Genomic DNA, 26,313 nt, shown 5'->3' with positions numbered 1-26,313 from the left:
AATGTAAACGGGGCCACTGAACACGCGATGGAAAAAAAGAGAATGAAATGGAGAGTTTCCTGTTTTTGAGTGCTATCACGTCGGGGCCCCCACTTCGCGCCATTATTTCTTAATCTGGTTTAAGAGCCCCGGTTCATGATTATGACGTACCATAGAGTTAGTCTCGTTATTAGTATGAAGAAGAATTTTGTTTGCTCGCTTCGTAAAAAAGGTCATTTGTATTTATATTCTTTTGGGGTTATTTTTATTACAGGCGGAAAACCATATGGAATACGTAATTGAAGCTCACGATTCGGGGGACATGAAGTCCTGGTTGTCGACTCTCAGGTACTGCATGAGGCATCTTGGAGACACTAGCGAGGAAAACTCGTAAGTAACCTGTAGCGTTGAATGAGTCATTATACTCGCCATAGGTTTATAAAATATGTTCCATAAGTATGACACTATACTTCGTAATGCTAGAGACTTACAGCTCGAGCTAGTTCGAGAACGATGCTACACTCGGCTTCGCAGCCCATCTTCCTATTTAGACGGTACTCAGCCTTTGACAGCGCCTCGCCAGGCGTCGCTTTACATCGAATCTATGACCTACCTCATTCACTTCGTGACAAGCTCCAGTTTCTAAGTTACCAGTGACAAACTTCTGGAACATATCTTATGAACTTATGACTCGCGAAGAAACTGCTTTTAGCGTTACGAAAGACGGCCGTATAATATTTAAATAATTCATTATAGGCCTCGCCTGCAATCGAATAACTCCAACAGTTTACCTCGGTTACGGGATCGACAAGTTTCTTCCAATACCACCGCTAAAAGTAAGTCTTTGTTTTTTGTCTTAAGTTCCACCTATCTTAGATTTTTGGGCTCTCGCGTCACACACACTCTTTATGGCCTAATATAAAATTCCACCCATTTCGATACCAGTATAAAGAAAGGTTTGAAGAGAAAGGCTGGCCAAATCCAAATAGGAATTTTGTTTCTCGGTTCGACTTGAGGTATATATATTGGTAGAAGTCCATTAAATTAGCCTAGGAAGTAACCAAAAGCGGAGTTTGGGACACACTCTCTTGTGTAGCAATAGTGAAGAAGGGCGACACATTCGCCACCTCCGGTTTAGGCGCGACTCTTACGCCAAAATTTGCCCTATTGGCTATTGGCGGAATATAAACACTGGAACTTTAAAGGGACTGGAAAACGCCCACTTCCACTGTAGTTGCGACACGCCTTATTTAATAGACCAAAATGTCCTCTTTAAACTAGTGTTCTCGAATTTTCCCTAATTGCAAAGCATTCTCCCCAAAACTGTCCCAAATAAATCAAAAAAGCAATCAGAAAACGGAATATTTCCATAATTTTTGAAATTCCTTTTGTCATATCTCCGGTTGTAAACAAGATGGCTCCTTGCAACACGCCTTATTTCATAGACCAAAATGTCCTCTTTAAACTAGTGTTCTCGAATTTTCCCCAAATTGCAAAGCATTCTCCCCAAAAGCTGTCCCAAATAAATCAAAAAAGCAATCAGAAAACGGAATATTTCCATAATTTTTCAAATTCCTTTTGTCATATCTCCGGTTGTAAACAAGATGGCTCCTTGCAACACGCCTTATTTAATAGACCAAAATGTCCTCTTTAAACTAGTGTTCTCGAATTTTCCCTAATTGCAAAGCATTCTCCCCAAAACTGTCCCAAATAAATCAAAAAAGCAATCAGAAAACGGAATATTTCCATAATTTTTGAAATTCCTTTTGTCATATCTCCGGTTGTAAACAAGATGGCTCCTTGCAACACGCCTTATTTCATAGACCAAAATGTCCTCTTTAAACTAGTGTTCTCGAATTTTCCCCAAATTGCAAAGCATTCTCCCCAAAAGCTGTCCCAAATAAATCAAAAAAGCAATCAGAAAACGGAATATTTCCATAATTTTTCAAATTCCTTTTGTCATATCTCCGGTTGTAAACAAGATGGCTCCTTGCAACACGCCTTATTTAATAGACCAAAATGTCCTCTTTAAACTAGTGTTCTCGAATTTTCCCTAATTGCAAAGCATTCTCCCCAAAAGCTATCCCAAATAAATCAAAAAAGCAATCAGAAAACGGAGTATTTTCATAATTTTTCAAATTCCTTTTGTCATATCTCCGGTTGTAAACAAGATGGCTCCTTGCAACACGCCTTATTTAATAGACCAAAATGTCCTCTTTAAACTAGTGTTCTCGAATTTTCCCTAATTGCAAAGCAGTCTCCCCAAAACTGTCCCAAATAAATCAATAAAGCAATCAGAAAACGGAATATTTCCATAATTTTCAAATTCCTTTTGTCAAATCTCCGGTTGTAAACAAGATGGCTCCTTCCGCCACGCAAATCTAATAGACCAAAATGTCCTCTTTAAACTAGTATTCTCGAATTTTCCCTAATTGCAAAGCATTCTCCCCAAAAGCTATCCCAAATAAATCAAAAAAGCAATCAGAAAACGGAGTATTTTCATAATTTTTCAAATTCCTTTTGTCATATCTCCGGTTGTAAACAAGATGGCTCCTTGCAACACGCCTTATTTAATAGACCAAAATGTCCTCTTTAAACTAGTGTTCTCGAATTTTCCCTAATTGCAAAGCATTCTCCCCAAAAGCTGTCCCAAATAAATCAAAAAAGCAATCAGAAAACGGAATATTTCCATAATTTTTCAAATTCCTTTTGTCATATCTCCGGTTGTAAACAAGATGGCTCCTTGCAACACGCCTTATTTAATAGACCAAAATGTCCTCTTTAAACTAGTGTTCTCGAATTTTCCCTAATTGCAAAGCATTCTCCCCAAAAGCTATCCCAAATAAATCAAAAAAGCAATCAGAAAACGGAGTATTTTCATAATTTTTCAAATTCCTTTTGTCATATCTCCGGTTGTAAACAAGATGGCTCCTTGCAACACGCCTTATTTAATAGACCAAAATGTCCTCTTTAAACTAGTGTTCTCGAATTTTCCCTAATTGCAAAGCAGTCTCCCCAAAACTGTCCCAAATAAATCAATAAAGCAATCAGAAAACGGAATATTTCCATAATTTTCAAATTCCTTTTGTCAAATCTCCGGTTGTAAACAAGATGGCTCCTTCCGCCACGCAAATCTAATAGACCAAAATGTCCTCTTTAAACTAGTATTCTCGAATTTTCCCTAATTGCAAAGCATTCTCCCCAAAAGCTATCCCAAATAAATCAAAAAAGCAATCAGAAAACGGAGTATTTTCATAATTTTTCAAATTCCTTTTGTCATATCTCCGGTTGTAAACAAGATGGCTCCTTGCAACACGCCTTATTTAATAGACCAAAATGTCCTCTTTAAACTAGTGTTCTCGAATTTTCCCTAATTGCAAAGCAGTCTCCCCAAAACTGTCCCAAATAAATCAATAAAGCAATCAGAAAACGGAATATTTCCATAATTTTCAAATTCCTTTTGTCAAATCTCCGGTTGTAAACAAGATGGCTCCTTCCGCCACGCAAATCTAATAGACCAAAATGTCCTCTTTAAACTAGTATTCTCGAATTTTCCCTAATGCAAAGCATTCTCCGGGAAACGCTTTTAAAAAAAATCAAAAAATTAAACGGAAAACTAGATATTTCCATAATATTGAAATTAGTTTTGTCAAATCTCCGGTTGTAAACAAGATGGCTCCTTGCAACACGCAAATCTAATAGACCAAAATGTCTGTTGGTGCTATATAGTGGGATCTAGCCCGTTTTCTAGTCCCTTTAGAGATCTGTTGTTCATGGGCTGCAGAAGTCAGGCCCCGCTCACGTGAAGAAAGACGAAGTGTCATACTTATGGAACATATCTTATAAACTTATGATATAACCAATCGTAAATTTCAATGACATGGTCGCGTGGATGGTAGACTGCCTTTTTTCTCTCTCCCCCTGGCTTTGATTTCGATTTGGAGCCGTGCACCTCTGCGGCTCGACCTCGAATAGCCTTTTAAATTTCAAAGTAAGTTTTGTGGAACCGATTTCGATTTGGTTAAATTGGCTTCTCTGGCTTTTGGAGTTATAGATTGGTCACCGGACTGGGGCCGTTTACGCTAAAATGCTTCAGTCTCCGGGGGTTTCATCGTGTTATCCCTCGGCTTATTTTCTTGAAACCGCACACTCTGAAGTTTAGTTTAAGTATGCCGTTTGAACTGGAGAGTTTAATTTAGGGAACCTATTGTATACTTAATTCTAGTGACGGGGGGGGGGACCTTACTCGCAAATATTACGAAAAAGTATTTAGTGTGGGCCATTTGCACCAGTCCACTCTTTGACCTTTTCCTTTTTTAATCTCGCCTACTATTGGTCTATTAATGCGAAAGAATTTTAACGAATAATTAATTAACCTGTTGATATACATTGATTACTAAACTAATTACCATTATAATTAAAAACTTTCCCATGGCTATGAAATCAATAATTAAACGTAATACCTAAGGTTTTATATAAATCATGTTAGCCTAATATTGGTTAGGGAAAAAAATCCATTTTGTTTTTTTATGGATTTTCGTCGGAATTCTGAGCTGTAATCACCCTCCTAATGCTATTAGAAAACAGATTAAAAAGAACCATTGGAAGTGAAGTGAAGGGTGCTGGGAAAAAGTGTAGAAAACATTAGCGCTGCAGTGTTATTCACCAATAGGGGAGCCGATCGTCTCTAGTCCGGCCTTTCCTTAATGGAATTTTTTTCCTTTCCCGCATTGATTTCTCATGGTCTTACACCCCCCCCCCAAAAGCTTCATTAAAATTAATCGAACGCTATTAATGTTCTTCTTGTTCCGAGTATTTTTCTTTCTAGATCTTTAGTTTGAATTATCGGATAGCTAGAATTTTTGTAAAATAATATTTTTTCTTTTTTTGGGTTTGAAAGATTTCTTGGGTCAGAAGTAGATTCAGAGATGGTATGTTACCATAAGTACTTAAGAATATAGTAGGTTTCAAAAATGTCTAGCTTTTATTATTGCGTAATCATTGAACGAGGCTAACTAACGAACAAGGACTTGATTTTAGTATAGAAAGTTTCGGTCATTGCACCAATTGATAGTTCACACACCCTTTACTTTTGTCCTCCAGGTAGCCTGGCTCTCCGGCCGTGTAAATGGTACGAATGCTGAATGTGTGTGAACTAAATATATTTGATAAGCGTCGCCTCTCCACTTGTTTATTTGTATTGACGATTAACGACGTTCGTGTCTTGATTATCTTGTTTTTATTTATTTGGTTCGAACAGAAACGGAAGATAGGACACCGGATGCGAGTCCGGACCCTCCACCGGACTTACCGCCCAGGGGCGCCGTCTTCACCGGCACTTCCGGCGGCGGAACTAACGGGTCGGAAGTGGGCTCCTCCCCTCACAGCGTCAGAGACTTAGGTAAGCCAACGCAATTTTTTTCTTTCCATTTTTTTTTAAATTTTTTTCCCGCGCTCTTGGTGGTAAAATGTCTTACTGATATCGGCCATAAACGTGATAAGCTCGAGAACGAGTACACTGCAGCTTCTGTGCTTTTTTTCTGCCAGAAATTTTTCTAGAATGAGAAGTCTTTCACGTCACTGATGAGTCAATTTTCAAAATCTGGTGTCAAAATGGACACTTTTTGTGCCAGGCTCTTAGAAAAAAATGTAAAAAGAAAGTTTAAAACTCCTTTCATCGACTCAAATCATATGAATTTGTTTGCTCTTCAATTTATATTAGAAGATACGCAATTCAGAACACGTTAATAATAACGGCATTTAAGTTATTTCCTTAAGTATTCCAAAGTCTAAATTGTTTCGTGTCCACTGGCTTAGAGCCAATTGAGAGACGACGTTATAAGGTTGATCCGAGGGGGTTGACACTTGAGAACTCAGGTGTACAATATGTCTTGAACTCTATGTACTCTCAAAGCTGAAGTGTGAGTTCCGAAGGCTTTGAACTCAATGCACTGTCAAAGCTCAAATCTTTTGAACTCAGGTGTACATAGACATCCAGATCGTCAACCCCCTCGGGTTGACCCAACCAACATTTGGGTCAATATGAATTTTATAGCAAGGCACTAACCACCGTCCGGTAGACGCGTGTAGATTAATTATGGAATAGTTTTAGGGACGGCCCCCGTCTGCTTTTATTATAAAGTTTAATCAGGGAATTACTTTATTGTAATCGCGTCTGTTTACCGGTATGTCGACCGACTAGCTCTTAAGTTAAAAGGTCGGCTCCTGCAGTTTTCTTTTCGTCTTGTTCCGTATTAAAGTTGAAGGCTTGGCGACTCCCGCTTGTATTAAATGTCAGACTAGCACGCTAACAAACTTTTCGTGCCTCTCGTACATTAGGAAAGTTTCATAACCATGCCCCATGCATCGACTGTGTACTTTCCTTAGCGTGAATAACGTCGACTTTAACGCGAGTTCTCAATCATAAACGCACTATTGGGGTTAAGTTAGAAAATCCTGTTAACGTTAAGGGTTTAACTATCTCGGTTTGTTTAGTAATTATGTCCCATATTCCCGAGTATTTGTTCTGGTGACTGTACTAAACTCTAGTGATAAGTTTAGTGAGTGAAACTGCAATGGAAAAACTTCCAGTTATGTTGAATTGAGGTTTAAAACTGTGGAATGAAACTGGGTCAGTTAAAATTGCGTGTTTTATTTTAATTTTTAATTAAGGTTTCGTTTAGATTTAATTTATATGCTAACGCGGGAATTAAGTACTCGCCGCTTTTCTACTGGTCTTCAATATTTGTCAGCATCTTTATTAAAGTGATGTACACAAACCGATATGATGTCGGTATCGACATCGGTTAATTTACGATTTCGTATGATACCATTCTTGAAGAGAAATATTTGATAGTTGCCATTTTAAAGTGATAAAATCTTTATACAGTAGTTGCATGGTTTTGTCATTCCATTGATCATTTCGGGAAACTGAATACTCTCCCTTTTCTTTCTTTATGTTTAAAACGCAATCTGACGTTTCAATAATATTCCATTTAATATATTTTCGGATTTCGAAGCGGCTTTCATCCACTCCATAAAACATAAACTATAAACTCCGCATCGCTATATTAAAGAAAGACAAGTTGGGAAAACCAAAATATTACCTCTCCGAGTCACGACGACTACTTACAAACTTATTTACCCAGATATGGAAATGTTTCTTAAGTTAAAATTTATGAAATATTAAAGCAGTATACAAAGCATATCAAATATACTGTAAATCAGACGACATTTTACATCCAATAATGATATACTTGTACACATTAAAATCATCCGATGGGGTAAAAACGGGAAATGAAGAGATAAAACTTTGGAGGGATATTACCTTTACGTGTTTGTAAAGGCCCGATTTTCTACTCCTCAACTGTATGCCCTCTATGTTCAAAGCCATATTCACAACAGGGTTGCCATGTAAACACTATCCTCTCGTTTCATCTCAACGATTTTCTTAGTTTGTCAACATGACTGTTAACGTTACATAACACCAAAGCTTATTTGTGGCTACACACACTGAAAGTAAATGCGTACCATAAAAAGCATGAAAACACGAAGCTATTATCCGATTACGATCAGACCTTTGACTGGTCTGGGCTGCGTTCAGCAGAGCTCACCAAAAAAGACAGCGGATTTTGGAAATGTTTACCGGTGAGGTCTGTCGTCATAGCTTTTCTCCGGTCATCGGCGTTTTATAAATGACGCTAGCGCAATAAAGCGTGCAAGGTACCAAGGCTTAACAAAAATTGTATGATAACATTTTTATAGAGATAGCTAACAACTTTTATAATTAAACTAACATATCTCTTAAAATTCTCGCGTGATCAACTGGTTTCACGCCAATTAAATAGCTATAGTCCCATAGAGCTATTTGTATTAACTCCTCCATGGTCTTTTCGCCAAGCTGAGAACTACGCGTTTTACGTCACGTTATCCAAAAAGCCGACTATTTTCTTTGAAGACCGCGCTAGCTCAGCGCTATGCACCGTGACGTCAAAATTCAAAAACAAAATCCCGTTATGTAGGACACTGCTAACAGCGCTGAGCTCTGCTGAACGCGGCCCAGATTTCCACCATGACCATAAAATCTAAGCCTAATTATTTATAAGTGTATTTAATTTTCGGCTCACTCTGAACCGTTAATGTCTCTGCATTACAGAAACGAAAACCAAACTCAAGCGTTTACTTTTTGGTTCACTAGGCCTATTGACTAATAAAAGTTCATTTGACCAACATAGTAACGTTGTGCTTGTATTCACTTTAGAAAGGATTATGCTATAAACAGATGTAGTATAGCTTAAGTAATATATAAACATCCATTTTAAATAATAATATTAAAAAAAATCTTTGGAATATCAAAATGAAATAGAGCTTTAAAGCTACAAAAGTACTAAATGCATCATAATTACGAAAAATATTTCCACATTTTCACTTTATATTAAGGATAAAGGGAATATTATGGTTCAGTAGGATTTCTATACACATCAAAACAAAACGAACTTCTAACGCAGCGCACTACTGTAACAACGGACGGACACACACAGACAAAAACATAGACTGCTTTTTAACTCTTTCCGTATTAATTTTGAATTGAGAAACAAGATTATCTTAAATTTTAAAATAAATATAATTAATATTTAATATTTTCTTCGTTAGTTATTCGCCTTATTGAACCTTACATCGTTTTAAAAAAGAACAATTAAACATTCTTGAGAGACTTGACTAATACTGGCGTTTGAAATGAAGCATACGCCGGTTGCTTCGCCTTAATCAAATAGGTAGTATATAAGGGTGTCGAACTACAGCTAAAAGCAAGAACAACCGCAATTGCGAAAACCTATCGTGGACAACCCACCCTAGGGAGGCTAGACGTTTCTCGTAACCCTAGCTGATCGCCGCGAATGTCTTAAACTCAACGAGGACGATGGAGTAGAAGCCAGGTGTGCAGACTGGTGTCCATGTGGGATGGACAAAAACAAAGACCAGAAGATGGTGGTGTCGAAGCCAGGTGTACAGACTGGTGTCAAGTGGGATGGACGAAGACCAGAAGATGGTGGTGATTAGAAGCCAGTATGTACAGACTGGTGTCCAAGTGGAATGGACGAAGACCAGAAGATGGTGGTGATTAGAAGCCAGTATGTACAGACTGGTGTCCGTGTGGAATGGACAAAGACCAGAAGATGGTGGTGTGAGAACTCGAGTAGAGGAGCCATTTCCGAGACTGTGAATGCAGTTCGGAAATGGCGAACACGTTTGCTCCGATTTGGAAATTGCGAACGCGGTCACGTGGGTGTAACAACAGACACACACACAAACACACAAACACACAAACAGACACACACGATCGTTACAGAACCTCTCCGTGACATACGTCACTCGGAGAGGTAAAAACTCGGAATTTGACAAAGTAGCTTTTCAGCGTTTTTACAACGGCTAACTTACGTTCGTTCCACAAACACGTGGCACTTAATTTAAAGATTGAAAACCGAGTCTGCTACGAATATACGAAGAGCTATAAATAGTTCATAAAAATGCGCATCCTTAAAAAATTCTTTCTTGGTCCCCTTAAAAAAAGGGGAGTATTTTCACATATATCCTCCAAAACGAATTATACTACGTTCGACTTCAACCGAAGCTAATATTTTCTTTATTATACTGTATAAACTGCAACCCGGGGGGGGGGGGAATCAAATGCAGTTATATACTAGCTGCAGCTGAACGGTATACATCAGTCAGTTAAGCCTGTGATCCAATCATACACTACGAATTTTGTCATATCTACCAAGAGTATTAACCCGTGTGGTTTTGATCGAAAGAATTTTTATTCAACATGATGACGATGTTTGAATTACAAAGTTGATGATTCCACGATAGAAATTCCCTGATTACATTTATAATTATCAAGATGCGGTACAGAAGTGTGCTGCTGAGTCAGATGGATGGTCACTCTAATCATAACTCAAAAACGGTGGCCCAAACTGCAAAATGTCACGGAACATTTTCGACTCGAAATCGTATAAAGAATACTGCCCTTAATTGCTGACAGACCGTTCAGCAATAACACACTGTATGTTATAGGGGGGGGGCAGTGCACTGTAATCTCTTGGGGCCTGTAATGCCGTACCACTGCAGTCATTATTTCAAGATAGAATTGAATAATTTCATGATGGTATAGTATATGCTAGAAGAGAAGACGCACTTAATTTTTTGAGGAGTTTTTTCTGTTGGTGTTCTTGGTTCCGACGTCTCTATCTATTACAGCGAAATGAGTGGAAAGGGAATTATTCTCTTTTTGCGGAAAAGAGTCCCCGCTCGACCTTTTTTCTATAGCTTTTTCTGCTAATGGTATTTTTTACTGAACTTTCACTTTTTGCCTGAGATTTTTTTTTCTTTCTATGCTTTTCCGTTTTGGCTTCCAGCTTTTAGGGGGTTTCGTTCTCATACGCTTTGCTGCTAGGCCTAGACTATTTTTGTCTTTCTTTTAAACTTCTCACGCGTAAAGAATGGACGATTTACTCTATATACCTTCCATTAAAATATAGTTTTGTCCAAGTATACGAAATACGTTTCCCATATTTTATTTGGTAAAACCAATACGGGGTTTCGGAAGGTCCAAGGTAGACGAAAGTAAATTTTAAATATTACATTAGCGTTCTTGGGACGGATGAAAAAAGTAACTTGGTAAGAACGGCGCTGTTAGTAAGATGATAATCAAGAGAGTGCGATATCTGCCGTATATAACCTTAGGTTAGATGTCTATAGCGTTTAACTACGTAAGAGTAGAACGAGTACGCGGTCTTATCTAAGAGCAGAATCGCTTTATTTTACGGTAGCTTGATGGCTCTCTCGCTCTCTCTTTTCTAAATGGAGTCCGTGTATTTTTTCTGATCCTAAAAGGGAGTCATTATGTAACTTTTCACTCCCGGCCAGCACGAGAGACTAGTATACCCTTTCGCAAATTGTCTCCTCCACGGCAGATGCACACACCGCCCGTGTCCTTTAAGACCTTAAATTACGTGTAGCCCTATTATTTACCGAGCCTACATTTTCTAGACTTTCCTCGGGTTCAATTTCAATGCCTATTATTATAATAAGTCGAAGCGTTAAAAATTCCATGCCTAATTGCATCCGCTATAACTCTCCCGAGATTCCGGTTAAATGTAAGGATAGCCATAAGTTAATAAGATATAAACGTCATAAGTATGACACTATCTATACTTATTAATGTTACGAGAATCTGTCACGTTCTACCTACGTTACTTCATGACAAGCTCTCGGTAACCAGTGACAAACTTATGTACTTAATTTATGGCAGACTTAGGCCTATATTGTTTTCAGAAACGTTTATTTATAAGTTCTGTTCTGTTATTTTAAAATATAAGGGCTATTTTATTTAAAAATCAACGCTCTTCTATGGCCTTCGAGTGTTTACGTATTTTAATGAATATATAATTAATTGTAATTAAGGATGTACAGTAATGAATCGTCAAGTTCATTACTAATTGAATTAGCGTATCTGTAATAAATAAGGGCTCGGGCAGCTTGCTTCGTTGAAGTTAAACAAGGCCTAAGGCAAAAATTCCCCGGCATAAAGTTCGCTTCTGGAATATTAATTAGTATATTTGGTTTTTGAGTTTCATCAGATATCTCCGTCCCTACGCGTGTAGATTCCGATTCGACCTTGTATCAAAGTTAGCTAGGAAAATTTGTTTACGACGAACGAACGAAGAATGTTTAATCTTATCAGTTTTGCTTGGAAATTCCGTTGTAGAAGGAAATTAACGTAAAAATAACATTGTTTCACGTGTACGTAACCATTCAAATGGTTGCCTTTAATTCTGTATGATTTATTCATTATCTGTTTTTCAGTTATAACTTTGTTGTTTTGTTTATCTGCCTTAGATATTTTAATCGGGTTTCAAAATTATATATTCAGTTCTCAGTAAGTTATCTGACAGGTTTTTATTGCATTAATTACGCTAGCATATTTTCAACTTTTGATAAACAAACCAAACCAAACCGTAGCATGCCATGATGGGTGGAATTAGGTCGAAGCTATCGGGGTGCTCTGATAAACAACGTAAGCTTTTATTTTGAAATTATTTGTTCAGGAGTCAATTCATTTCATTGCATCGCGCCAGAGAAGAGGGTTTGTCATAGATCATTCCATTAAATACTTGCGTAGAAAATAAAGCCCAAGGGGGGGGACGCCATATTAGGTTAATCCCCTCGCGATAAGAGGCAACGCCAGGAGGAGCTCGCGTTCGCTACACGCTGAAGGCTAGGCGAGGTGCTTTTTGGCAACCCGGCTCCTGTGCTATTTGCTTTTTCTATGGCATTACGGGAACAGTCTGTTGGGAGGAGACCTTCGTGAAAATGTGAACAAAACCTAGAACATGGTTCCATTAATAGTGTAGAGAAGGATGACTAATAATATTTTCTTTTCCTATCCATTGAGTGGGACGACTCTCTCGCGACGGATAAAATTGGGTTAGGTCCTTCCGTCCCACTTCTTTCAAAAAATCCACTCCCTTTCCTGCTGTCTTTCTTTTCTTTTTTTAGCCACAAGGGACCCGACGGACCCGCAAGAAAAAAATATTATACATATAAAGAAATCAGAGTTTATGTTGAAAAATTCCCATGTCATCTATCATAAAAATGTATAGGATAATATCCCTTAATTCGACTTGGTATTTTTTATCCCCGGAACGTCTCTTCGGGTTAATTACCCCTATCCAAATACTGTAAGTTTGGTACGTAAGAATCTCCCTCTCTCTCGCGTCAAAGAACTTGATTTCTCTATTCACCCAATATTTTGATTGAAAAAAATGTTACTTTAGTATTTGATGGACCAAGGCTTAAAGGGGTTTATTCATTGTGATGGGAAAAATATTGGTGCGGAAAATAATTCTTTTCCACTGTTTATTTTCTTTTCTAAAGACGTGACTTCGTCGCCAACGACAAGCTTGAGTCTAGGGGCTGTATCAGCCGGCCCTACTAGTCCGGACATCTACCAGGCTCTAAGAGATTATCCTTGGTTTCACGGGACATTGTCCAGAAATGACGGAGCCATGATGGTATTACGAAATGGTCCACACGGACACGGTGTCTTCCTAGTCAGACAAAGCGAGACGCGTAAAGGAGAATACGTATTAACCTTCAACTTCCAAGGTAGAGCTAAGGTAAGTCTATTTTTGGTTCCTTAATTAGTTCTTAGGCGCAACGTGATGCGTGCGCTGATAGCGATTACTTCTAAGCATGATTGTTGTTGTCCAGTCTACCCTAAACACATTTGAGGACATTTTTGAGAATGATTTGGCTGTTTCTGTTCTATTTAGGGGTGGTTAAATGAATTGGGGTTTAAATGTTGATCAATCGATTAATTAGAACTCGCCATAACTGATAGAAAACCAACCCACTTGTTTACCATTTCGAGTGTTGAATGGGGCGGGTTAATGTGGCACTCTTTATAAGTTTGTAATGTACGCCAAAGCCTTAGCACGTTGATGGGTGTTTAGCGCGTTGGAAACCGCGTATTGGAGTAATTCAAAATGGGTTTCCTCTCTTGTTAAGGTAAACATTCATAGTGCTTGTATCTTTATCTTGAATTCGTCATTGACTAGACTGCTTTTTTATCGTCTGGTGAACGGCTTTGCTAATATTGCTTTTTTTTCCTGAATCTGGTTATTTTCATTTTTACGCGCAATGTTTTCTTTGAAAAAACCTGGACTTGTTTCGCCATTAGCATCTCTTTCGCGTTATCAATATCCGCTTCCTTCTTGTTATCGAATTTTTAGATTATGAATTTCAAGATGATGTTCTTAGAAAATATATGAAATATTCATCCCGAATAGTTGCTAGTCCTTTGCAGGTGTTTCCTGTCTTGGGTTATGGGCACGCATTTCAGCTTCAAGGACTCTATTATACGAAGGAAATATTTCTTAAAATTGAATTTTAGCACTTGCGGATGACCATTAACCCAGACGGTCAATGCCGTGTTCAGCACTTATGGTTTCAAACAATCTTTGACATGCTCGAGCATTTTCGTATTCACGCCATTCCCCTGGAGTCCGGAGGCACGTCGGACGTTACTCTGTCCGATTACGTGGTGAACGTCGACAGTGGTCACTCTTCGGGTGTTCCGGTCACGACGGCCCCTCCCGTTCCACCACCGTCGGCCGCTCGCCTATCTCCGTCTCATTTGGACGGCGCCCTGATCTCCACGGGAGGCGTGGCTTCCAGAGGTATGGACTCTGTCGATGGTCAACAACCGATCCAACCTAGGGCGCCAATTATTCTACAAACTCCCGAACCAATTACTTGGGGTGGATCAGTACGACATCGTACTCAATCCCTGGAAAACTTGCGGTCTCAGTCCCCTGTACAGGGTAATTCTCACGGCAGGGCCATCGAGAACACTTACTCCTTTGTTTGACAAATAAGTTCGCTCTTATAATAGAGCGTATGTGTCAATGTTTCGGACCGCGAACCTGTACTCGAGAAAGACGGCGGCAGGTAAAATGTCTAATCCCAAAACGCTCCGTTTCTTGCCACCATCTTTAATTGTCAATTATTTTAATTAAGAAACGGGAGATAAATATGAAAGGGTCCTTCCTTATGTCAGCCGCCCTTTTGCTGTAAAATAATCCGCGGTTATTTGGATGAAATACGGAATAATTAATGATGGCAGCTATTATTTGTTTCGGCTACACATTTTCCAAATTTACTCTTTCGGGGTCACTTTTGATAACTGTTATGATTCGTAGGTCAGAAATAATTCTAAATATGACACGTTGCTAGAGAGAAAGGTCAAAACTGCCCCGTAATTACGATTGACTCGCGGTTGAAGGGATAAAATGAGGTTTAAAAAAACAACAAATTTCAAAATATTCATTTTGACGCTGAAAAATACAGGGGCAGTTAAGGAAAGAGTGACAGTTCAAGGGTCAACGCTTGTTTTAAGCTTTAAAGGTCAATATTCTTTGAGAAAATTATAGAACTATAGACGACAGAGGGTTGGTTTATTGATGAGCGCTAATTACGTTTATTTTTATCGATGGTTAATTTGCTCGGTTCGATGCCATAGCTTATTAATTAAACGAAACGTTAGGGAATTAATTACTCTTGGCAAACAAGAATACATGATGGCTTAAATTCACTGTTTTCTGTTGAGTAAAGGTTTATTTAAACGAGCAGCTATACCTAAAAATACGTAAATTGAGAAAGTTTGCAGGACTAAATGTGTGAAAGAAAAATATTTGTAAGTGCAAGTCCGTTTGGAAAACACGTGGTTGTTTTTTTATTATTATTATATAATTTTGCCCAACACTGAAACATGTGTGCTGTACGTGATAATAACAACAAATTATTAATAATTATAACGAAGATGAAGGATGAAATTATTTATTGTTTTTCCATATGAAATAAAACTGTTTAAAAATTGAAATATTTTTGTCTTTCGATCGTGACCTTTCGAAGAAGCCAAAATTCCGTACATAACCGAGTCAAAAAATGTTTATTTTCAGTATTCACTCGAGAAATAAATAATCTCGCGACGTACCAAATGTTAAAACAATCCCTAGTATTTCTTTAAAAACTGAATATGTATATAAGAAACTATATTTTTTCTTGGCGCTGAATGATGGTGAAATATACGATTCTTTTTTGAAAGTGCGCGTTATCTTATGTATGAAGGAGAGTTTATGGCTAAGCCTCAGTCTTCGAAGGAGAACTTCAATCCAGGAAGGGGAGTACGGCCCGATCGAAGACGGTTCTGTTCTTGTGCCAGCTGAAATGATCGATTCCTTTCATGGTGAAGAGCATCAAGCGTCCGGATTGATCCAAACTTCGAAGCCCGAAGCTGTCATCCAAGTAAACCTGCGGGGAAAGGAGCCAGTTACGTCATTTCTCTTCCTGATACACGTATTCTGCGCCAAGATACCATATCCCCCTCTCTACATCTATAAACCATGGTGAGATAGTCCCGGGTATTGATCATCGTCCTAAATACAATCCGTGTGTGTTTAATCACTGTTGGTCGTATAAACCCTCCTAATGACTGAAAGTGAATATTCCGACTATACTTTCAGCATAAGTTCATAAGAACATATCTTCCGTAAGTTTTGTCCCTGGTTACTGAGAGTTTGTCACGAAGTGACGTAGGTGAAACGTCACAGACTCTCGTAAAGCCACGCCTGGTGAGGCGCTTTTCAAAGACTTAGTATAGACCAAGTGCAAAAACCGAGTATATTCAATTCTCGCTTGTCGTTTTTGAACTGGCTCTCGATAGCGTTACGAGTTATAGGTATTGTCATACTTATGTAACATAAACTTATACTTTCAGTCATAAATTACTACTCCGAATCATGACACGTGGTTTAACTGAGTGGGCGTGGCTAAAAAAACCTCGTAATTTTATGCCGCATTAGTATACGTTTTTCAGTAAGTTCATTAAACTCTCTGATTAAAGAGTAGCTCATTCGAGGCTAATTAAAACGTCTCGAATTTTCCCTAGAATCTTAATTCTTTTATGCTAAATTAAAGGATACTAATGGTCCTTTAGCACGTGCGGCGGTATATACGTAAGCCTTTGTCACATTCCCTGAAATATCTCCCGGCGAGACTGCAGTATAAATAATGTAAACGCGGCAGCTTGTTGATTGCTCCGGTTTCCAAGCGCGCCTCAAATGAATAAATACGCTCTTTTCAGACAGGTTAAATGATCCTTATTTCGTCGTAAGGCAGCTGCCCATTAACTGCTAATAACAATAGCCTCCTTTTGGCGTCTATATATACACCATCTTTTCCCGTAATTACAATACAAACGGAACGAAAAACAAAAGTTCCCTTATAATCTTGCATTGCATCTTCGTCGAGCAACTGGGCCATTGGCCTCGCCACTGCGTGGCCTCGCCTCGCTATGGACGAAAACGAATCTCTTCCATTACTTCCTTAGCGACCAACCAAAGAATCGGAAATCGACTTTCATCTCTGTTAGAGAGTTTGTTCTTTGGCTTACATGAAGGTTTAAAGAAAGCTAGCTCGGCTTTTGAATCAATTAATTTGAGTCTTAGTCAAAGTCTTCTATTGTCCCTCGGTCAACCAAATAATTTATAATAACTACGGTAAGATTTGTAGACAACCTATTACCATAAGTTTATAAGATATGTTCTATAAGTATGACTATACCTATGCTTCGTCATGTAAGAGACTTACAGCTCGAGCTAGTTCGAGAACGACGGAAGCGAGAATTGAAGTCCTACACTCGGTTTTGCAGTCCATCTTCCTATTTAGTCTGTACTAAGTCTTTGACAGAAGAGCCTCACCAGGCGTATGTCGCTTTACCCAGAATCTATGACCTACCGCATTCACTTCATGACAAGCTCCAGTTTGTAACTAGTGACAGACTTATGGTGAACATATCTTATGAACTTGCGCTATTACTGGTTGAAACTCTTTCCGGAAATGGAGCCCAAATTGGGAAGAGCCCATTCGTATCTTTAGCGGTGACATATCCTAAGTGAATCGAATTTCTCCTTTTCCGAAAGGTACTTCTTGTTTAAAACAAGGACAGATTGTAGTAAAGATTTTAACTCCGATTCTTGGAAAAGGTGGTGTAACTGGGAATCTGGGATTGCAACACTGGGGGGAATGAGCTTTCGCCGTTGAAATTCTTATTGATTCCATTCTCAATTAATTCGCGAAGGACTCCCCCGAGCTTCACGACCCCTTTTATAAGATTTTATGGAGTAATAATGTCAGGCCGTGAACATCACAAAGTTTAACCGCGACTTAAGTCCCCCATGCGGGCTATTTCCTCAGTTTTAGTTGGCCCTACGGTGTAGGAGAGCAGAGAATCAACGGATAAAGAAAATTGTATCGGGTATTGAAACTATACTCCCAAGTCATGGAGGGCTCCGCATTACGCTGCCCAAATTGTGTATTTTCTCTTCCATGACCTGTTTTCTTTGGTTGGGCTCTCGCCCCCCCCCCGGTGACTAGTAGCGTTACCTTCGCTTTGAGCTTTCCCCCGTTCCCGAGTCCCTGGCCAATGAGAGGGCAGAATCTACTACCGGCTTTGTTTTCGTCCCCATTTCCTATCGGTTGTTTTATCCCAAACTGAATTACCGCTTTTGTGTAAAGACTACTACGACTCGAGCGAGTTCAGTACGGGAGACACTAGCGTGGGAGTTCAAAGTTTTAAGCTAGGGGGTTCTCTCTTTCAACCAAGCGTACTTGGAATTTTTCCCATTTTTCGTGGTTCTTCGCGTAACAAATCAGAGTTGCCGGGGGAATTTCCCCCCTGGCTTAAAATCAATTTTAAAGCGCGGGAAAGGCGGTCAGATATTTTTGCCCCCGCGCCGCTTATCATATTTTATGCAGACTCTTTTTGTTGCAAATAATTAAATTCTTTTCAAAAATGAGATTTTTTTTCCTCTCTACCCCTTTTCTCGTTTTATGAAATAAACGATTAAATTTTATTATCGGTTACGAGTAATGTTGAGATAAATTTAATTAACGAGAATTTGATTTTAAATTATAGAATAATATTTCGGAATTCTTCACGCCGATTTTATTCAATTAAATGGTTTTAACTTCTTAATTAAATTAAGCGGTCATCCGTAAAACACTAAAATCATAACGTGTCCCTTCGGGTAAAGTGTCATAGAACATTTTCTACTCAAAGTGACCCATAGAACCGACTGTACTTAAGTCCTACCACTCTCTTTGGAGCCCCCTGAATTTAAGGATATTGATTCTCTTAACAGTAGCCTAATATTTAGGTGACTTTCTCCGCGACTAAACCGTGGTAGTTTAAACAAACAAAACGTGATTGGTTATAAACTAAGCCGATATTTTAGGCGCAGTGCACGTACTAATATTAACTTAACTTCACCACAGCGCCCTGTTTTCCCGCTCGCTAAAGATTTGCCTAAAACCAGGTCGATATTTTTTCTTTAACCCTTAAGCTCGAGTCAAGTTATTACCAATGTTTACCCTGTATAAACTAAAGATTCTTAAAATTTTGGGCAAACCATAATCAAATATTCCTTTGAAGAAGCTATATTTAATGTTGTATATAGCCAAGCTTTAAATTACCCGCCGCCATGGCTTACCCCGGTAAAAGAACACGATGGGAAATGAGGTTATTAATTATTACCAGATGCTTATATAACCCCACCGAAGTTCGCATCAGAAGCAGGGTTGGCACGTTTTTGCCAGGGGTGGAAAAAACCGCGGTTTTTACCTGGAAAAACCCGGGCGGCAAAAACTAGTTTTTGCCGCGGTTTTTTCCACTTTATGTGGAAATAACGAACTAAATTTTAAAAATAAAAAAATTCGGATTTGAAATGAAAATAAAACGTCCAAAATTCTACCATAATTATATAGGCTTATGAAGTGGGTTACATTCTCATTATAAAATGGAGAAAAAAACCGCGTGGCAAAGAACGTTTTTGCTTTGTTATACAAATAAATGAAAAATTTGTCCTTATTTTTCGCTCAACACTATTTTTTTCAACTCGCTAATTTTGAGTTTTCGAAACAAATTAAAGCAAGAAACTGCTTAAAAATTGTTTAGTTATCAAATGCGAAGCAACCAGGATCATTGGAATGTGAGCAAAATTTCGTAAGTTGTAAGTTAAAAGTGGATTTAGCTCGAACGTTTAAAACACAGTAAATGTTATAAAACTGATTAAGATTGAGACATATTAGCTGTTGGAAGACATATAATAACACGAATGACAAATACAAAGCCAAAGTTAGTATTTCTAATTATCATTTCAATAGGGAAAAGGTTTTTTCCAATTTTGCCGGTTTTATCCGTTTTTGCCGGTTTTTTCCACTTTTTGCCACGGATTTTTGCCAACCCTAATCAGAATCCCCTAAGAGCTCGGCGTTGGCGATGAATTTTATGCAACCCCGGTCACAGCGTAAAGCCTCTATTGCACTTAGTAACTGCCATATAATAAACTCTCGTTATTACCTGCTGTTTTTTCATTAGAACAACCTCTTCATTTTCATCGTAGAAGCCAAAATGACTGAAAAAAAATGAGCCAATATTCTTAAGCTTCTTTAATAGAAGTTGCCTTATCCCCGCACCACCTATCTTCCATCTCTTTACCCTAACTTTTATAACAAGTATATTACTTAGCTCCAACTATAATGAGCGCCACGTTCTTTATTAAAATTGAAAATCCCAAGTATTCGTATTTTTATAGCCCCGAGAATGCAGCCCAAGGGTGTGTTTTTGGCCCTCCTTTCGTAGAACATAAGCCTGGGTTCTTTAATTTATCTATCGTGGCCTGTTTGCAGAGTTTTTTTTTAAGCTGAGAAGGAAGACGGCAGATTCCCATTTAATTAATGAATGAAGATCTTATGGTCTCACCTAGATTGCCACGGAGCAACTATACCATCATCAGGTCCTCCTACCAGGACAAGTCGTTTTAGACGCTTAAAGTTTGCCTTGCTTTCTGTAGAATTTGAATTGTAAACTTAATTAGTTTAAAATATATCGTGGTGATTGATTAAGAGGAACTCTTGATCATTGGCTACGAATTATTGTTAATTCCTAATAGGAACGTATACCGGAACTGCCCTTAAATCCTTGTTCATGACTACACTCTTTAATCTGTTTCTATACTGTATAAAAAGGTCTTTAGTTCTTAACGACTCTATGGTCTTTCTTTCCTTAAGTACAAACATGGACTTCCCCTTACAAATGCCTTGGCAACAGAGACGGACAGTATAGCTAGCTCAATCTTACTCAATCTGAATGACGGGCACCGTGCTAAGATAAATGAAGAACTGGGGAATGGTCTATTAATTCAATGGGTTACAATGAGGCGGAACCATCTATTTCACTCGACTCGCGGCCAGCCAACTTACGCTCTTTGTTAGGGTGATCTATGACGTTGTTCACTAAAGGCAAAAAAGCGCTCATGTTTCGAAACAGATCTTGGTGATGGGGATCTGATAAAATTTGTCATTATTAGAGAGATTCTTATCTGGAGATATATTTAATATCAAAAAATTCAGTCACCGTTCCAAAAGTTTCCTATGGAAACTAGTTGACCTTCCAACGTATAAAAGAACCTGTCAGAAATGTGGGGGTTTTTTTTGGTGATATTTCAAAGAATGTTGTACGTATAGTGACGTACTGCATCCAAAAATTTAGGCCTACTTATATGCGTATTCTTTCACCAGGGTTGGGAAGTAATTGTGTAGAAAACCGGCGTCTGAAAAAGGCGGAAAATCCAATTTAAAAATGCATTGCTTTACGTCTAAGATTAACAAATGAAAATATTCCATTTTCTATATTTACTTCCATATTGACCCATCATTGGAGCGCTAAGTGAAATGAACGTTTTAATGTCGTGATTGTTCGTCGATTCAATTAGTCCTCTACCTACTACGCCACCTATAATAATCGCGTAGTTGTTTAAAAGGTTTGCCCCGTGGTTAGCCTATGGTCAATAATAGCCCTTTTCCCGCCATTTTGTCACTTTCGAATCTATTCGTAAGGAAAATCTATATCCTTTAAAAATGCAACAGTCGAAGAAGACTAGCGTTTGGTAGGATTAAATTTTACTTTAGTGTCGATAAAATGAAAGTGATCTCTTATTTTTAAACCTTGAGAGTATCCTATTAAATTGATTCCATCGATGCTTTCGTTCATTATTAACTTTAAGTACTTCTTGTAGTCGTTCACTTGACTCCAAAGTGGGGCCAAACTCTTCCATCCGTGCAGGACATCCAGAAGAGTTACGTTAGTTCCCGGGTGTTTCTAAAGACAAATAAGGTCACTCCAATCAAAAGAAAGACTGACCAAAGCCCAAAACGAAAAACGGTCATTGGATTCTTTCTTCCACCATTAGCTTCTCCCTTCATTTCTTTTATCTTTACCTTGAATCGGAAGACGGTAATCTAAAGTAAAACCTTTCCTAATTCCCCACTAAAGATGGTGGGGCGAGACAAGTTTGTAAAAACATAATACTATAACTAGTTAAGGGAGTTTATCAAAGAACATATCCTCGTTCTTATGTTCTATAAGAAAAGTTCTCGTCTCCGAAACATTTTACTTCGATTAATCAACGTCGTTTGGGGTATCGAGGTCTAGGGACTATGTTCCGGTACCTACCTGCTGTATGTAGTTTTTAAGGTCATCCAATCCGTGCGGACTGTCCAGTAAACCGTGTAGAATGACCACGGGTCGATATCCTCCAACTACGATACTCTTACTAAAAAATAAAACGCAGCCCAAGACTACGAAGTTCATCATCTTACGGCGATAAAAGCCAAACAATCTTAAGTTTGTTGTTGAAACTTTTTTTATACTCTTCTCTCTTTGAGATTTTCTCGGCGCGATCTGCGCGGAGAAAACTCGAGAGTCGAAGTTGCTATAGCTTATCTTGGGGGGTTATCGATGATGATCCTATACCGTCTCTTCAAAAATAATATATCGAATAACTTGAGCGCAAAATCGCTTTCGAACATCATCTACTTCGGTGAAAGATGGTTTTGCTCGTTTCTCGAACCGGAATTTTTGAGGGCTAAAATTTTAGGCCATGGGTTCCGTAAAGTTTAACCTGAAAAATAGCGTTTTCTTTGTTGGGAGGGATAAGCCGTGAGAATATCACGAGCGATGATGAAGTAATCCATTAAAGGGAATATAAATTCCGAGCTCAAATCCTTGACGTGGCCCACGATTTTCTCGGGGCTCGTATAAACATCGGACGATTATTTTGAGATTTTTGACGCGATAGGAATTTTCATTAATGCTTCATTTCGCTTGTCCCGAGAGGAATACTCATTGTGTTGGGAAATTCTTAAGATAAGGGAATTTTGCGTGGCCTAGCTTTTACGAGATAGCTGCTTATATCGAAACTCTCTTCTTTTTATTGGTATCTAGAACAAAATACGCGTATTCGGTAAATATTTAATCAATCGAGGACGCGCGAGATACGTAATTTAATATTTTTCGTGGTAAAAATGGCTCCGCTGGCGTATATAGTTCGCGTTTTCAAAATAAATATTTCAACTATGTCACGCTTCAGTAAAATTTATTTATTAATTTTGATTTATTTTCTAAAAATGCGTCTTTCCTAAAAATGAATTATTCATGGTAACGTTGGGATTTATTATTTAAAGACATGATTTAATTAGAGTAAAATTTTATGAGCGATGAAAGTATAGGATTTATATAATAAAACACTTCATTAAGAAATAAATTCTCGTATTCCCTAATCTTTTCAGTTCAAATTTTATTTATCTTTCCTGATTTTCTTTAAAGGAAAAAGCCGGGTTACGTAACATAACAGAGCGGCCTTTTTTCTAAATATAAAAGGAAAAATAAAATAGAAAAAATAAATATCTTATTACAAAATAATTTTCATTGAATTAGTCTTAAAAACCATCTAAAATCACACCACCCACCCAGTTTGAACCAAAACTGCGTCGCAGTTATTACGTCATTAATCTATTGGTAACACGTCTCTTCTCCACTACTTCAAATAATTGGACTATTTATCCATATTAAACTAAAGGTAGCTTTTGTCGTTATCAAGCGAGTGTTGAATAAAGAGAAACACTTTAAGAAATAATATGTTTATTAAATGAAACTGACAAATGTTCTTTTCCGTCTCGTTGCATCGCGGTAAACAAAGACAATTGCTCTTTTCAGCCTGAGATATTTCTGGGGACTTTGAAACTTATTGTTCTGTCGCTCGTTAAGTTTATTCTCGCCATTATGAGGGGAGGGGGAGGGAAGGGGGGAATTGCCAACTCTTAATTTAAAAGGGCATTCTTCATCTTTTAACAGAAACAAAACCTGAATAGATCGAAGAAGCTAAGTTGAGGTTGCTATGGAAGGAAAGCTTAATTCCCTCGTTTCTTCTAATTACAGATAGCTAATGAGTTTCGCGTTCGGGTACTCGGGACTACCGAAGAAAGGCCTAAGATAGACCAGAAGGTGATAATAAAAGGATGTATCCTCTAAATACTTCAGTTATGGGACACGGTTCTTCCCGGGCTCACCCTTTATGATTGCTCTCCCGCTCATCGAACTTACAATTACCACGCCCGCTTTGTGGTGGTACACTTCCCTCAAAGAGAAGTATTATATACTTCTGGCTAGACCTATCGGGCCACTCGGGCGCCATAAAGGGATAACATCACTAAAGTCTAAAGTATCTCCCCTTTCGATTCCTCGAACATTACTGCGCGGCAGAGAAAACATTTCTACAGGCGTCCATAGAGAATACATTAGTAACGTAGCCCCTAAATGTTAGCTTTTTTCGCAATAAAAATCTTTTTAAAACATTAATATTTCAATTTAAAAATCTATAGGATAGTTATTTCGATTCTTACTATTACAAGACTATCCCTTTAATCGATTGGGAATGCTTCGTTTTCCTATCTGCAAAGAACTATAGTCATTAAGCGGCTTAGTTTGCCAACCAATCGATGGGCTATAAGCCAAACCTCTTAACTCAAAATAAATCGGAAAATAATAATACACACATTTTGGAAATTAATAAAAATAATATGAGAGAATGGGGGGGGGGGCGTTCGTTTTGAGAAATTCTCTTTGGTCTAGAATTTGAAATAAATCTAAAGTTTAAGTGGCGAACGTATCGGGAAAACAATTAACGTTAGCGAGATTCTCCCGGTAAATGAGAAGAAAGAATAAGGATTAAATCTATTGATTTTTGGAACTCTCTTCTGCTTCTACTTCTTCAGTTCTTCTTCTTCTTTGGTCATTCTCTTTGCCGCCTTAATGAAACAAGCGATTTGCTCTTAAAGAGAAAAGTTCTTCCCATGCCTATAATTTATTTCTTTCAGGCGCGGCCTGTTCGTTCGAGATTCGATTGCCGCGTTGAAAGAAACCCGAGGGACACTAGCTCGACTATTTAGGTCTACATTCTAAAAAAAAGGGTTATACATTTTCTCTCTTCTCTTTTTGAAAAGCCCGAAGCGTCCGTCCATCCGCTTTGTTTGCTGGTGAAAAAAAGAAATAACTAAAGAATAACAAACAATGCATCAGAATTGTTCCGCACTGAACCAAACACTGAAACTTTGAAATTCTGGATGGAGTTCGGTGCCGTAGGTGGAGGGGGGTGGTACAGAGCCAATGTTAAGGGTATGGTGGTTTTACCACTCCATGCATCCCTCTCTCCTTCTAGATATTATAGCTCTTAGTTTCCGCGGTGAACTTTAAACCATAAAATTGTGACCTCCCTGCAAAAATACAATGAAATACTCTAGTATAGCTAGTACGAACAAGACTTCGATGTCCCTTTTAAAATTTTGACGAGAGAAAAGGGGAATTTGTCCTCAAAAGTTTTAGAAATGAAAATCAAGTGTACCTATAGTGGGCGGCAAAAAGTTTCGAGGAAGAAAAAAAAGGCTGTTATTTTTTCCCTTTTCTCTCTCTCTCTCTTCACTGTAGGAATAAAAAAAAGCAAGGTAATTGTAGCTACACTAGCCGTTAGAGAATGAAAATCTCATTTAAGAGTCGATGGCAAACCTCTCTCTAACATCTGTGGCCATGTTACACCCTTTTACGAGAGAACATCGCTTCACGAATAGTTCCCCCCTTAGCGTTTTTCGCTTCAGAAACTAGCCACAACTGCCTTCAGCGTAAATTACGTTCAAAATTTCACGTCCTAGCTGGTCTACACCGCGCGCGCGTCTCGATCAATATCAAGAGCGGAATTATTATTCAAATTGAACCCCTTAAGATTTCCCCTTATTATACCTGAGAAAGCGGGGGTGGCAAGCGAGTACGCGGTTCCACTTGCCGATTCCAAAAATCTCCGTTATAATGGAAATTTTTTTCATATATTTTCTTAAAAAGAATTACGGTTGAATATTGGTAGGTACTTTATTAGAAATTTTATTTTGGAAGCTATATGGCGCGTGATTATGTCACGTGACAGGTTTTTCGCGCTCTTTATCACGAGTACTTCTTCGATATTGACTCCAAGACCACGTGAATATTAAGAAAATCCCGTCAGCGATTTTCTATTTATACTCAAGGTTACATTACGAGGTGGATGATTTTTTGCGAGTTAGACCCAAGGTTTCGCGACCAAGGGGGTACACTTTTTGAACAACCTAGCTTTACAGCACTAGCAAAGGCTGAAAAGTTAATAAGTACTACGCGATTAACGTAAATAGCGACTAGGGTAGGGATGGCCTCCATTTTTCAAGATGGCGGCAGCGGATTACAAAAATATTTCTTAATGATCTTCTACTAGTTAAGAATAACGTCAATGCGAAATTTCAACTTCCTAGGTAAAGCGGTTCAGTCTGGGCGTTAAATTATAAGTCTGTCAC

At 38.3% G+C, this 26,313-nt stretch overlaps 2 protein-coding genes across 3 annotated transcripts in view; one reads left to right on the top strand and one right to left on the bottom strand.

Annotated features, from left to right (window-relative positions):
- The window catches only part of Lnk (SH2B adapter-like protein Lnk), a 36,051-nt gene extending 20,630 nt beyond the window's left edge, over window positions 1-15,421 (top strand). The window contains exons 3-7 of one of the 2 annotated variants that reach the window (XM_089861953.1): window positions 254-369; window positions 736-815; window positions 5,240-5,380; window positions 12,916-13,157; window positions 13,934-15,421. In XM_089861953.1, coding sequence (XP_089718079.1) covers window positions 254-369; window positions 736-815; window positions 5,240-5,380; window positions 12,916-13,157; window positions 13,934-14,410 — 1,056 coding nt within the window. In that variant the 3' untranslated portion in view covers window positions 14,411-15,421. Of the gene's footprint in view, window positions 1-253; window positions 370-735; window positions 816-5,239; window positions 5,381-12,915; window positions 13,158-13,829 lie in introns of both variants that reach the window. The other variant, XM_089861954.1, reaches the window with a different exon arrangement.
- On the bottom strand, window positions 15,363-23,005 carry Ppt2 (palmitoyl-protein thioesterase 2). Its single transcript, XM_089861974.1, has 9 exons — window positions 22,115-23,005; window positions 21,607-21,760; window positions 21,299-21,394; window positions 21,158-21,212; window positions 21,017-21,069; window positions 20,863-20,946; window positions 20,363-20,447; window positions 19,961-20,015; window positions 15,363-15,852 (listed from the first exon to the last, which is right to left on the bottom strand). The coding sequence occupies exons 1-9, from the start codon at window positions 22,253-22,255 to the stop codon at window positions 15,709-15,711; spliced, it is 867 nt and encodes a 288-aa protein (XP_089718100.1). The 5' UTR covers window positions 22,256-23,005; the 3' UTR covers window positions 15,363-15,708.
- Between the last annotated feature and the right edge of the window lie 3,308 nt (window positions 23,006-26,313).

Source organism: Phalangium opilio, unplaced genomic scaffold, assembly GCF_054372755.1.
Source record: "Phalangium opilio isolate 3A_F unplaced genomic scaffold, DU_Popi_V2 ptg000528l_1, whole genome shotgun sequence".
In the NCBI taxonomy this organism is placed as follows: domain Eukaryota; kingdom Metazoa; phylum Arthropoda; class Arachnida; order Opiliones; family Phalangiidae; genus Phalangium; species Phalangium opilio.
This window is presented reverse-complemented; position numbering and strand designations above follow the sequence as displayed.

Excerpts from the sequence above, each read along its gene's own strand:
- Ppt2 (XM_089861974.1), bottom strand. The coding sequence starts at position 22,255 with ATGATGAACTTCGTAGTCTTGGGCTGCGTTTTATTTTTTAGTAAGAGT. Across the intron at positions 21,213-21,298 it reads AATGATGGGTCAATATGGAA|ACGCCGGTTTTCTACACAAT; the intron begins GTAAATATAGAA and ends CGCCTTTTTCAG. Across the intron at positions 15,853-19,960 it reads TTCTAATGAAAAAACAGCAG|GTTTACTTGGATGACAGCTT; the intron begins GTAATAACGAGA and ends CTTTCCCCGCAG.